Source organism: Scomber scombrus, chromosome 5 (genome assembly GCF_963691925.1).
Source record: "Scomber scombrus chromosome 5, fScoSco1.1, whole genome shotgun sequence".
Classification (NCBI taxonomy): domain Eukaryota; kingdom Metazoa; phylum Chordata; class Actinopteri; order Scombriformes; family Scombridae; genus Scomber; species Scomber scombrus.
Genome location: NC_084974.1, coordinates 33,715,173 through 33,727,813, shown reverse-complemented (window position 1 = coordinate 33,727,813; position 12,641 = coordinate 33,715,173). Strand labels below are relative to the sequence as shown.

At 42.5% G+C, this 12,641-nt stretch overlaps 1 protein-coding gene and 1 long non-coding RNA gene across 2 annotated transcripts in view; one reads left to right on the top strand and one right to left on the bottom strand.

Annotated features, from left to right (window-relative positions):
• LOC133980080 (scavenger receptor cysteine-rich type 1 protein M130-like) overlaps nucleotides 1-12,641 on the top strand; it is a 16,692-nt gene extending 4,051 nt beyond the window's left edge. Inside the window, exons 4-15 of the mRNA XM_062418651.1 lie at nucleotides 1,202-1,507; nucleotides 1,602-1,883; nucleotides 3,798-4,106; nucleotides 4,250-4,531; nucleotides 6,665-6,970; nucleotides 7,065-7,346; nucleotides 9,213-9,518; nucleotides 9,613-9,894; nucleotides 11,010-11,094; nucleotides 11,179-11,339; nucleotides 11,946-12,046; nucleotides 12,156-12,641. Coding sequence (XP_062274635.1) covers nucleotides 1,202-1,507; nucleotides 1,602-1,883; nucleotides 3,798-4,106; nucleotides 4,250-4,531; nucleotides 6,665-6,970; nucleotides 7,065-7,346; nucleotides 9,213-9,518; nucleotides 9,613-9,894; nucleotides 11,010-11,094; nucleotides 11,179-11,339; nucleotides 11,946-12,046; nucleotides 12,156-12,275 — 2,822 coding nt within the window. The 3' untranslated portion in view covers nucleotides 12,276-12,641. The remainder of the gene's footprint in view (nucleotides 1-1,201; nucleotides 1,508-1,601; nucleotides 1,884-3,797; nucleotides 4,107-4,249; nucleotides 4,532-6,664; nucleotides 6,971-7,064; nucleotides 7,347-9,212; nucleotides 9,519-9,612; nucleotides 9,895-11,009; nucleotides 11,095-11,178; nucleotides 11,340-11,945; nucleotides 12,047-12,155) is intronic.
• On the bottom strand, nucleotides 10,529-11,127 carry LOC133980092 (uncharacterized). The gene is made up of 3 exons (XR_009925154.1): nucleotides 11,012-11,127; nucleotides 10,880-10,973; nucleotides 10,529-10,765 (listed from the first exon to the last, which is right to left on the bottom strand). It is a non-coding gene; the product is annotated as an uncharacterized LOC133980092 (long non-coding RNA).

Below are 12,641 nucleotides of genomic sequence, written 5' to 3'. Positions count from 1 at the left end.
ACTATGACTGGGCTAACTTCCTTCAGCAAAGGATTACAGCGCCAGTCACTAACATAACAAACTAATACAACAACTAATCTGAAAATAATCTGAGCCCCTAAAATGTCCAGGGTGCCACACCTCTCTGTATTTACAGACCTGCTGCTTCAGCCAATCAGCTCTCTGTATTTACAGACCTGCTGCTTCAGCCAATCAGCTCTCTGTATTTACAGACCTGCTGCTTCAGCCAATCAGCTCTCTGTATTTACAGACCTGCTGCTTCAGCCAATCAGCTCTCTGTATTTACAGACCTGCTGCTTCAGCCAATCACCTCTCTGTATTTACAGACCTGCTGCTTCAGCCAATCAGCTCTCTGTATCTACAGACCTGCTGTTCCTCTACACAGGCTGAACCAGACCTTAGCAATCTAAAACAGATCAGTAGTTACAAACTAAACTTAAAACTCACAGAAAAAAAGGAAACTCAGGAAAATAAGAGAACACTGCAAAATGTAACTTAAAGTGTATTTTAAAACATTATAGAAGGTTGATGAGTCTACATTTTAAACACAGATCATCTTTTTATCCTATTTATCTATTTTAACCTGTTTTACCTGAAAGGTCAGAGCACTGAATTACATCATTTTAACTCAGCACCTTTATCTTTTCCTTTTACACACATTTTAAATATGTTTGAACTCATATTGTTTCCATTCAGTACATTCAGAATTACAGCATTCTTATAACCATTACACTGACACAGCTGGAACAAGCAGCATGTGATTGGCACTGCTGTTCATAGAGGCAGGAGACTGTTAGATGCTTTCAAATTCATTATTTAAGTAATGAACTGTTGGCTGTGCATTATTTGCATGTTATTTATCTTACCAACATATTCATCAGCATGCAACATCATTGATTAACAGTGGAGACAATCAAACTGTTTTGTTGTCCCTGAAACTTGTGTAGGACAATTTCTTTCCACACAAAACATTTGATCAGGAATTGATAAGAGAATCAATGAAGAACTGGACCAACTAGCACAATAGATTATTGTATTGGTATCAATACAATCTGATCAATTCCTGTCCAGAGGCCGAGGCCCGGCTACCAGAGACTCCACAGCTCCAGGAGGGGACCTCCTGAGATGTTTTATATTTGTCATGATATATAAGGTGGTAAATAAAGATCAGTATTAAATATTAAATCCTCTCTCTCTCCAGACTCTGTCAGGCTGGTGAATGGGACTAGTCTGTGTTCAGGCAGACTGGAGGTGAAGTCTGAGCAGTCGTGGTCCTCAGTGTGTGAAGCTGACTTTGACCAGCAGGATGCAGAGGTGGTCTGTAGGGAGCTTGGCTGTGGGGCTCCTTCAGTCCTCCAGGGGGCGCTCTATGGAGAAGTGGAGGCTCCAATGTGGACCAAAGAGTTCCAGTGTGGAGGCAATGAGTCTGCTCTCCTGGACTGTAGAAGATCAGACTCAGCTAGAAGAACCTGCTCACCTGGTAAAGCTGTTGGACTCACCTGCTCAGGTAGAAGAGGAGCTGCAGCTTTGATTTGTCTTCATTTCTGTTCTCATGAAACTCACTTTATTCTTTTACTGATGACTCTCTTGTTTCTGTTCAGAGCCTGTCAGGTTGGTGGGAGGAGCCAGTCGCTGTGCAGGTACACTGGAGGTGAAACGGGGAGAGTGGAGACCAGTGAAAGACTATTACTGGACCCTGAAGGAAGCAGCTGTTGCCTGCAGAGAATTGGACTGTGGCTCTGCTGTTTCAACAGGACGCAGAGATGAGTCCTCAAACAGACCTGTATGGTGGATCTACCCTGACTGTCTTCAGTCTGGATCTGCACTGAGGGACTGTGTAAAATCACGTTCTTCTTCCTTCATCCTGGAGATCACCTGCTCAGGTAAGTCCATCAGTGACATCATCTCTGACAGTAATACTCTCCTTCCTCTGTCACAGTGATAGTTGGTGGTTTCCATTGAACTGAACTGTAAACTTATGGAGGATGACGGCTTCCTAAAGGGTAGAGAAGTTAGCTTGTTCCTGGAGGCTCATTGATTCAAACTGAAACAATCTGTACCTTTAATCAACCTGCTGTGGTTCACTCACACACTCTGCAGTTCTCCTGAGCCAGCTCAGTCACATCCACCTTACAAACAACTACATCACAAATGAATATAGTTGTTGGTCTGTGTCTGAACAAAGAAGCAACAGTTTGCTAACAGGTTAAATATCTTCCAATCATTTCTGTAGGAAACTATTGTGTCTGCAGTGTTGTATGAATGTCTTATTAACATGTTGATGGTCTCAGATGAATCAAACTGCAGCTGTTTTCTGTCTGATCTGAAGGCAGCTGAGGATGTTAATGTGTTTCCTCCTCTGCTCTCTGACTCCTCTGTATTACACATGAATGTAGGAGTTCTCTGTGCTGTGTGATCATCTCTCAGTGATCAACGTTCATTTATCTCAACAAACAAATGAGGAGAAAACAACATTCAGCTTCTCACAGAAGAAGAAGGATTCATCATCTTGTTACACACTGAATGTAGACAATGTTCATCCAGGTGCCAGATGGTTTTATTTGTAGTGAAATACACAACAAAAAGACAGTCTAGCATCAGTACTCTCCTGTTGCTTCTACTGTGACTGTGTCCACTATGACTGGGCTAACTTCCTTCAGCAAAGGATTACAGCGCCAGTCACTAACATAACAAACTAATACAACAACTAATCTGAAAATAATCTGAGCCCCTAAAATGTCCAAGGTGCCACACCTCTCTGTATTTACAGACCTGCTGCTTCAGCCAATCACCTCTCTGTATTTACAGACCTGCTGCTTCAGCCAATCAACTCTCTGTATTTACAGACCTGCAGCTTCAGCCAATCACCTCTCTGTATTTACAGACCTGCTGCTTCAGCCAATCACCTCTCTGTATTTACAGACCTGCTGCTTCAGCCAATCAGCTCTCTGTATCTACAGACCTGCTGTTCCTCTACACAGGCTGAACCAGACCTTAGCAATCTAAAACAGATCAGTAGTTACAAACTAAACTTAAATCTCACAGAAAAAAAGGAAACTCAGGGAAATAAGAGAACACTGCAAAATGTAACTTAAAGTGTATTTTAAAACATTATAGAAGGTTGATGAGTCTACATTTTAAACACAGATCATCTCTTTATCCTATTTATCTGTTTTAACCTGTTTTACCTGAAAGGTCAGAGCACTATATTACATCATTTTAACTCAGCACCTTCATCTTTTCCTTTTACACATATTGTAAATATGTTTGAACTCATATTGTTTCCATTCAGTGCATTCAGAATTACAGCATTCTTATAACCATTACACTGACACAGCTGGAACAAGCAGCATGTGATTGGCACTGCTGTTCATAGAGGCAGGAGACTGTTAGATGCTTTCAAATTAATTATTTAAGTAATGAACTGTTGGCTGTGCATTATTTGCATGTTATTTATCTTACCAACATATTCATCAGCATGCAACATCATTGATTAACAGTGGAGACAATCAAACTGTTTTGTTGTCCCTGAAACTTGTGTAGGACAATTTCTTTCCACACAAAACATTTGATCAGGAATTGATAAGAGAATCAATGAAGAACTGGACCAACTAGCAGAATAGATTATTGTATTGGTATCAATAAAATCTTATCAATTCCTGTCCAGAGGCCGAGGCCCGGCTACCAGAGACTCCACAGCTCCAGGAGGGGACCTCCTGAGATGTTTTATATTTGTCATGATATATAAGGTGGTAAATAAAGATCAGTATTAAATATTAAATCCTCTCTCTCTCCAGACTCTGTCAGGCTGGTGAATGGGACTAGTCTGTGTTCAGGCAGACTGGAGGTGAAGTCTGAGCAGTCGTGGTCCTCAGTGTGTGAAGCTGACTTTGACCAGCAGGATGCAGAGGTGGTCTGTAGGGATCTTGGCTGTGAGGCTCCTTTAGTCCTCCAGGGGGCGCTCTATGGAGAAGTGGAGGCTCCAATGTGGACCAAAGAGTTCCAGTGTGGAGGCCATGAGTCTGCTCTCCTGGACTGTAGAAGATCAGACTCAGCTAGAAGAACCTGCTCACCTGGTAAAGCTGTTGGACTCACCTGCTCATCAGGTAGAAGAGGAGCTGCAGCTTTGATTTGTCTTCATTTGTGTTCTAATGAAACTCACTTTATTCTTTTACTGATGACTCTCTTGTTTCTGTTCTAATGAAACTCACTTTATTCTTTTACTGATGACTCTCTTGTTTCTGTTCAGAAACTGTCAGGTTGGTGGGAGGAGCCAGTCGCTGTGCAGGTACACTGGAGGTGAAAAAGAGAGAGTGGAGACCAGTGAGTGACTATTACTGGACCCTGAAGGAAGCAGCTGTTGCCTGCAGAGAATTGGACTGTGGCTCTGCTGTTTCAACAGGACGCAGATATGAGTACTCAGACAGACCTGTATGGTGGATCAACCCTAACTGTCTTCAGTCTGGATCTGCACTGAGGGACTGTGCATTATCACATTCCTCTTCCTTCATCGTGGAGATCACCTGCTCAGGTAAGTCCAGCAGTGACATCATCTCTGACAGTAATACTCTCCTTCCTCTGTCACAGTGATAGTTGGTGGTTTCCATTGAACTGAACTGTAAACTTATGGAGGATGACGGCTTCCTAAAGGGTAGAGAAGTTAGCTTGTTCCTGGAGGCTCATTGATTCAAACTGAAACAATCTGTACCTTTAATCAACCTGCTGTGGTTCACTCACACACTCTGCAGTTCTCCTGAGCCAGCTCAGTCACATCCACCTTACAAACAACTACATCACAAATGAATATAGTTGTTGGTCTGTGTCTGAACAAAGAAGCAACAGTTTGCTAACAGGTTAAATATCTTCCAATCATTTCTGTAGGAAACTATTGTGTCTGCAGTGTTGTATGAATGTCTTATTAACATGTTGATGGTCTCAGATGAATCAAACTGCAGCTGTTTTCTGTCTGATCTGAAGGCAGCTGAGGATGTTAATGTGTTTCCTCCTCTGCTCTCTGACTCCTCTGTATTACACATGAATGTAGGAGTTCTCTGTGCTGTGTGATCATCTCTCAGTGATCAACGTTCATTTATCTCAACAAACAAATGAGGAGAAAACAACATTCAGCTTCTCACAGAAGAAGAAGGATTCATCATCTAGTTACACACTGAATGTAGACAATGTTCATCCAGGTGCCAGATGGTTTTATTTGTAGTGAAATACACAACAAAAAGACAGTCTAGCATCAGTACTCTCCTGTTGCTTCTACTGTGACTGTGTCCACTATGACTGGGCTAACTTCCTTCAGCAAAGGATTACAGCGCCAGTCACTAACATAACAAACTAATACAACAACTAATCTGAAAATAATCTGAGCCCCTAAAATGTCCAGTGTGCCACACCTCTCTGTATTTACAGTCCTGCTGCTTCAGCCAATCACCTCTCTGTATTTACAGACCTGCTGCTTCAGCCAATCAGCTCTCTGTATTTAAAGACCTGCTGCTTCAGCCAATCACCTCTCTGTATTTACAGTCCTGCTGCTTCAGCCAATCAGCTCTCTATATTTACAGACCTGCTGCTTCAGCCAATCAGCTCTCTGTATTTACAGACCTGCTGCTTCAGCCAATCAGCTCTCTGTATTTACAGACCTGCTGCTTCAGCCAATCAGCTCTCTGTATTTACAGACCTGCTGCTTCAGCCAATCAGCTCTCTGTATTTACAGACCTGCTGCTTCAGCCAATCACCTCTCTGTATTTACAGACCTGCTGTTCCTCTACACAGGCTGAACCAGACCTTAGCAATCTAAAACAGATCAGTAGTTACAAACTAAACTTAAATCTCACAGAAAAAAAGGAAACTCAGGGAAATAAGAGAACACTGCAAAATGTAACTTAAAGTGTATTTTAAAACATTATAGAAGGTTGATGAGTCTACATTTTAAACACAGATCATCTTTTTATCCTATTTATCTGTTTTAACCTGTTTTACCTGAAAGGTCAGAGCAATGGATCACAGATAACCTTGATCTGCAGATCATAGTGTGTTTTTAAATCAATCCCTTTTATAGAACAATTAATTACAGCATTTTAACTCAGCACCTTTATCTTTTCCTTTTACACACATTTTAAATATGTTTGAACTCATATTGTTTCCATTCAGTACATTCAGAATTACAGCATTCTTATAACCATTACACTGACACAGCTGGAACAAGCAGCATGTGATTGGCACTGCTGTTCATAGAGGCAGGAGACTGTTAGATGCTTTCAAATTCATTATTTAAGTAATGAACTGTTGGCTGTGCATTATTTGCATGTTATTTATCTTACCAACATATTCATCAGCATGCAACATCATTGATTAACAGTGGAGACAATCAAACTGTTTTGTTGTCCCTGAAACTTGTGTAGGACAATTTCTTTCCACACAAAACATTTGATCAGGAATTGATAAGAGAATCAATGAAGAACTGGACCAACTAGCAGAATAGATTATTGTATTGGTATCAATACAATCTGATCAATTCCTGTCAAGAGGCTGAGGCCCGGCTACCAGAGACTCCACAGCTCCAGGAGGGGACCTCCTGAGATGTTTTATATTTGTCATGATATATAAGGTGGTAAATAAAGATCAGTATTAAATATTAAATCCTCTCTCTCTCCAGACTCTGTCAGGCTGGTGAATGGGACTAGTCAGTGTTCAGGCAGACTGGAGGTGAAGTCCGAGCAGTCGTGGTCCTCAGTGTGTGAAGCTGACTTTGACCAGCAGGATGCAGAGGTGGTCTGTAGGGAGCTTGGCTGTGGGGCTCCTTCAGTCCTCCAGGGGGCGCTCTATGGAGAAGTGGAGGCTCCAATGTGGACCAAAGAGTTCCAGTGTGGAGGCCATGAGTCTGCTCTCCTGGACTGTAGAAGATCAGACTCAGCTAGAAGAACCTGCTCACCTGGTAAAGCTGTTGGACTCACCTGCTCAGGTAGAAGAGGAGCTGCAGCTTTGATTTGTCTTCATTTCTGTTCTAATGAAACTCACTTTATTCTTTTACTGATGACTCTCTTGTTTCTGTTCAGAGCCTTTCAGGTTGGTGGGAGGAGCCAGTCGCTGTGCAGGTACACTGGAGATGAAACGGGGAGAGTGGAGACCAGTGAGTGACTCTTACTGGACCCTGGAGGAAGCAGCTGTTGCCTGCAGAGAATTGGACTGTGGCTCTGCTGTTTCAACAGGAAGCAGAAATGAGTCCTCAGAGAGACCTGTATGGAAGATCGACCCTTACTGTCTTCATTCTGGATCTGCACTGAGGGACTGTGCATCATCACGTTTCGCTTCCTCCATCATGGAGATCACCTGCTCAGGTAAGTCCATCAGTGACATCATCTCTGACAGTAATACTCTCCTTCCTCTGTCACAGTGATAGTTGGTGGTTTCCATTGAACTGAACTGTAAACTTATGGAGGATGACGGCTTCCTAAAGGGTAGAGAAGTTAGCTTGTTCCTGGAGGCTCATTGATTCAAACTGAAACAATCTGTACCTTTAATCAACCTGCTGTGGTTCACTCACACACTCTGCAGTTCTCCTGAGCCAGCTCAGTCACATCCACCTTACAAACAACTACATCACAAATGAATATAGTTGTTGGTCTGTGTCTGAACAAAGAAGCAACAGTTTGCTAACAGGTTAAATATCTTCCAATCATTTCTGTAGGAAACTATTGTGTCTGCAGTGTTGTATGAATGTCTTATTAACATGTTGATGGTCTCAGATGAATCAAACTGCAGCTGTTTTCTGTCTGATCTGAAGGCAGCTGAGGATGTTAATGTGTTTCCTCCTCTGCTCTCTGACTCCTCTGTATTACACATGAATGTAGGAGTTCTCTGTGCTGTGTGATCATCTCTCAGTGATCAACGTTCATTTATCTCAACAAACAAATGAGGAGAAAACAACATTCAGCTTCTCACAGAAGAAGAAGGATTCATCATCTTGTTACACACTGAATGTAGACAATGTTCATCCAGGTGCCAGATGGTTTTATTTGTAGTGAAATACACAACAAAAAGACAGTCTAGCATCAGTACTCTCCTGTTGCTTCTACTGTGACTGTGTCCACTATGACTGGGCTAACTTCCTTCAGCAAAGGATTACAGCACCAGTCACTAACATAACAAACTAATACAACAACTAATCTGAAAATAATCTGAGCCCCTAAAATTTCCAGGTTGCCACACCTCTCTGTATTTACAGACCTGCTGCTTCAGCCAATCAGCTCTCTGTATTTACAGACCTGCTGCTTCAGCCAATCAGCTCTCTGTATCTACAGACCTGCTGTTCCTCTACACAGGCTGAACCAGACCTTAGCAATCTAAAACAGATCAATAGTTACAAACTAAACTTAAAACTCACAGAAAAAAGGAAACTCAGGGAAATAAGAGAACACTGCAAAATGTAACTTAAAGTGTATTTTAAAACATTATAGAAGGTTGATGAGTCTACATTTTAAACACAGATCATCTCTTTATCCTATTTATCTGTTTTAACCTGTTTTACCTGAAAGGTCAGAGCAATGGATCACAGATAACCTTGATCTGCAGATCATAGTGCATTTTTAAATCAATCCCTTTTATAGAACAATGAATTACATCATTTTAACTCAGCACCTTTATCTTTTCCTTTTACACACATTTTAAATATGTTTGAACTCATATTGTTTCCATTCAGTGCATTCAGAATTACAGCATTCTTATAACCATTACACTGACACAGCTGGAACAAGCAGCATGTGATTGGCACTGCTGTTCATAGAGGCAGGAGACTGTTAGATGCTTTCAAATTCATTATTTAAGTAATGAACTGTTGGCTGTGCATTATTTGCATGTTATTTATCTTACCAACATATTCATCAGCATGCAACATCATTGATTAACAGTGGAGACAATCAAACTGTTTTGTTGTCCCTGAAACTTGTGTAGGACAATTTCTTTCCACACAAAACATTTGATCAGGAATTGATAAGAGAATCAATGAAGAACTGGACCAACTAGCACAATAGATTATTGTATTGGTATCAATAAAATCGTATCAATTCCTGTCCAGAGGCCGAGGCCCGGCTACCAGAGACTCCACAGCTCCAGGAGGGGACCTCCTGAGATGTTTTATATTTGTCATGATATATAAGGTGGTAAATAAATATCAGTATTAAATATTAAATCCTCTCTCTCTCCAGACTCTGTCAGGCTGGTGAATGGGACTAGTCTGTGTTCAGGCAGACTGGAGGTGAAGTCTGAGCAGTCGTGGTCCTCAGTGTGTGAAGCTGACTTTGACCAGCAGGATGCAGAGGTTGTCTGTAGGGAGCTTGGCTGTGGGGCTCCTTCAGTCCTCCAGGGGGCGCTCTATGGAGAAGTGGAGGCTCCAATGTGGACCAAAGAGTTCCAGTGTGGAGGCCATGAGTCTGATCTCCTGGACTGTAGAAGATCAGACTCAGCTAGAAGAACCTGCTCACCTGGTAAAGCTGTTGGACTCACCTGCTCAGGTAGAAGAGGAGCTGCAGCTTTGATTTGTCTTCATTTCTGTTCTAATGAAACTCACTTTATTCTTTTACTGATGACTCTCTTGTTTCTGTTCAGAGACTGTCAGGTTGGTGGGAGGAGCCAGTCGCTGTGCAGGTACACTGGAGATGAAACGGGGAGAGTGGAGACCAGTGAGTGACTCTGACTGGACCCTGAAGGAAGCAGCTGTTGCCTGCAGAGAATTGGACTGTGGCTCTGCTGTTTCAACAGGAAGCAAAGATGTGTCCTCACGTACACCTGTATGGTGGATCAATCCTTACTGTCTTCAGTCTGGATCTGCACTGACGGACTGTGCATCATCACGTTTCGCTTCCTCCATCGTGGAGATCACCTGCTCAGGTGAGTCCATCAGTGACATCATCTCTGACAGTAATACTCTCCTTCCTCTGTCACAGTGATAGTTGGTGGTTTCCATTGAACTGAACTGTAAACTTATGGATGATGACGGCTTCCTAAAGGGTAGAGAAGTTAGCTTGTTCCTGGAGGCTCATTGATTCAAACTGAAACAATCTGTACCTTTAATCAACCTGCTGTGGTTCACTCACACACTCTGCAGTCCTCCTGAGCCAGCTCAGTCACATCCACCTTACAAACAACTACATCACAAATGAATATAGTTGTTGGTCTGTGTCTGAACAAAGAAGCAACAGTTTGCTAACAGGTTAAATATCTTCCAATCATTTCTGTAGGAAACTATTGTGTCTGCAGTGTTGTATGAATGTCTTATTAACATGTTGATGGTCTCAGATGAATCAAACTGCAGCTGTTTTCTGTCTGATCTGAAGGCAGCTGAGGATGTTAATGTGTTTCCTCCTCTGCTCTCTGACTCCTCTGTATTACACATGAATGTAGGAGTTCTCTGTGCTGTGTGATCATCTCTCAGTGATCAACGTTCATTTATCTCAACAAACAAATGAGGAGAAAACAACATTCAGCTTCTCACAGAAGAAGAAGGATTCATCATCTAGTTACACACTGAATGTAGACAATGTTCATCCAGGTGCCAGATGGTTTTATTTGTAGTGAAATACACAACAAAAAGACAGTCTAGCATCAGTACTCTCCTGTTGCTTCTACTGTGACTGTGTCCACTATGACTGGGCTAACTTCCTTCAGCAAAGGATTACAGCGCCAGTCACTAACATAACAAACTAATACAACAACTAATCTGAAAATAATCTGAGCCCCTAAAATGTCCAGGGTGCCACACCTCTCTGTATTTACAGTCCTGCTGCTTCAGCCAATCAGCTCTCTGTATTTACAGTCCTGCTGCTTCAGCCAATCACCTTTCTGTATTTACAGACCTGCTGCTTCAGCCAATCACCTCTCTGTATTTACAGACCTGCTGCTTCAGCCAATCACCTCTCTGTATTTACAGACCTGCTGCTTCAGCCAATCACCTCTCTGTATTTACAGACCTGCAGCTTCAGCCAATCACCTTTCTGTATTTACAGACCTGCTGCTTCAGCCAATCATCTATGTGTCTCCTACCATGGACGGGGTCTCCGGGGCCCAGCAGCAGGGGTTTCAGGTTCTCCAGGGCTCCAACTTCACCATCAGCTGCTCCGTCCAGCCTCAGTACCCAGGAGGCTCCTTCCAGCTCACCTTCACCTCCTCCAACACAACATACAACTACACCCAGCCAGCTGTCAATCACTCTGCTGACTTCCTGTTTCCTGCTGCAGACCCCGCCCACCAAGGAAACTACAGCTGTGTTTATGGCGTCTATGTTTTTTCTCATAACTTCTCCTCTGAGAGCCGTCTGCTCTCTCTCACTGTCACAGGTAAGCTGAAGCAGAGTGTGAAGCTCAGTCCAACTGAGACGTCACACTGACTTTGTTTCCATGTTTGATAAAAAGTCATGAGGCAGCAGGAGCGACCCAGCGACCTACAGAGAGCTGAGTCACAGTCTGATGAAGGAGCTGTAAACTGTTTCCTTCCCGGCTTCTTTAACATTATTCAACCATAACAACTGTGTTGTAGTGGAAAGTAAAAGTGAAGCCAGATAAGCACTATAATGATAATAAACAGGGCTTTACATGATGAACTCAGAGCTTCAACAGGATCACATCTGATTTAACTGCATGTAAAGACGTTGACTGTTAACAATCAGTTGAATCATTTTAACCAGACAGGAGCTTTAAGGAGAGAATCAGCAGACTTTCATTCATTCTTTCAAAGCAGCTGTGAACACATTAGTGGTTTTTGTTGAACATCATCAGCATACAGAGAGGATCAGATGAACTTATTCTCTAAGAGCTGAATCAACAAGCTGCTTCAGACTTCAATGATTTTAGGAGATTTAACATCACTAAAGTTTCTGTTTGATGGGAGCTGTTGTCTTCATGATGTCATGTGATCTAATGTGATGACTGAATGTGTCTCATCAGATCCAGATGAGACATTTCACAGAACAGTTTTCATCATCAGACTGGTCGTCCTGCCGGTGGCTCTGCTGCTGTCTAACACTGCCCTCTATTTCATCCTGAAGGTACTGAACATGTTTGTTTAGAGGACTGGTTGAAATGAAGCACTCAGCCTGTTTATACTGATAGAGGAGTGATGCAGTCACTTAGATCTGTGTTGTCATGTCTCTCCAGGCCAGCAGGGGGCAGAAGTCAGACCCACAGGAGAACATTGAGCTGGATAATTATAACCTGGGTGTTTCCAGAGCTGAAGGAGAGCCGGCTGGAGAGGAAGGAGCTCGGGGAGCAGAGTAGGACATCCGAGGAGCCACACAAACCCTCTGAAGAAGAAAATCATGTTTGGTTTCATCTCTCCTCTCAGTCTGACAGGTTTTTGCAGCCCAGCACGGCGAGGAATGACGTCCATAGTGTTCGATTCCACAGCTTCTGATTTCCATCCAGCACCAACGCTCAGTGCCAAAACAGGAAGTAGTAAGACCTTTATTAAAACCACTAGAAGAAGAGCAGAGAGGAGATCTGATCTGTATATAATTATAGTTTGACAGCATATTAATCTCTCGTGTAAAGAGCTGTAACATTTTTACTTAACCCTTTACGTACTGTTCATATTCTATCATCACATACTGTTCATATTCTATCATCACATACTGTTCATATTCT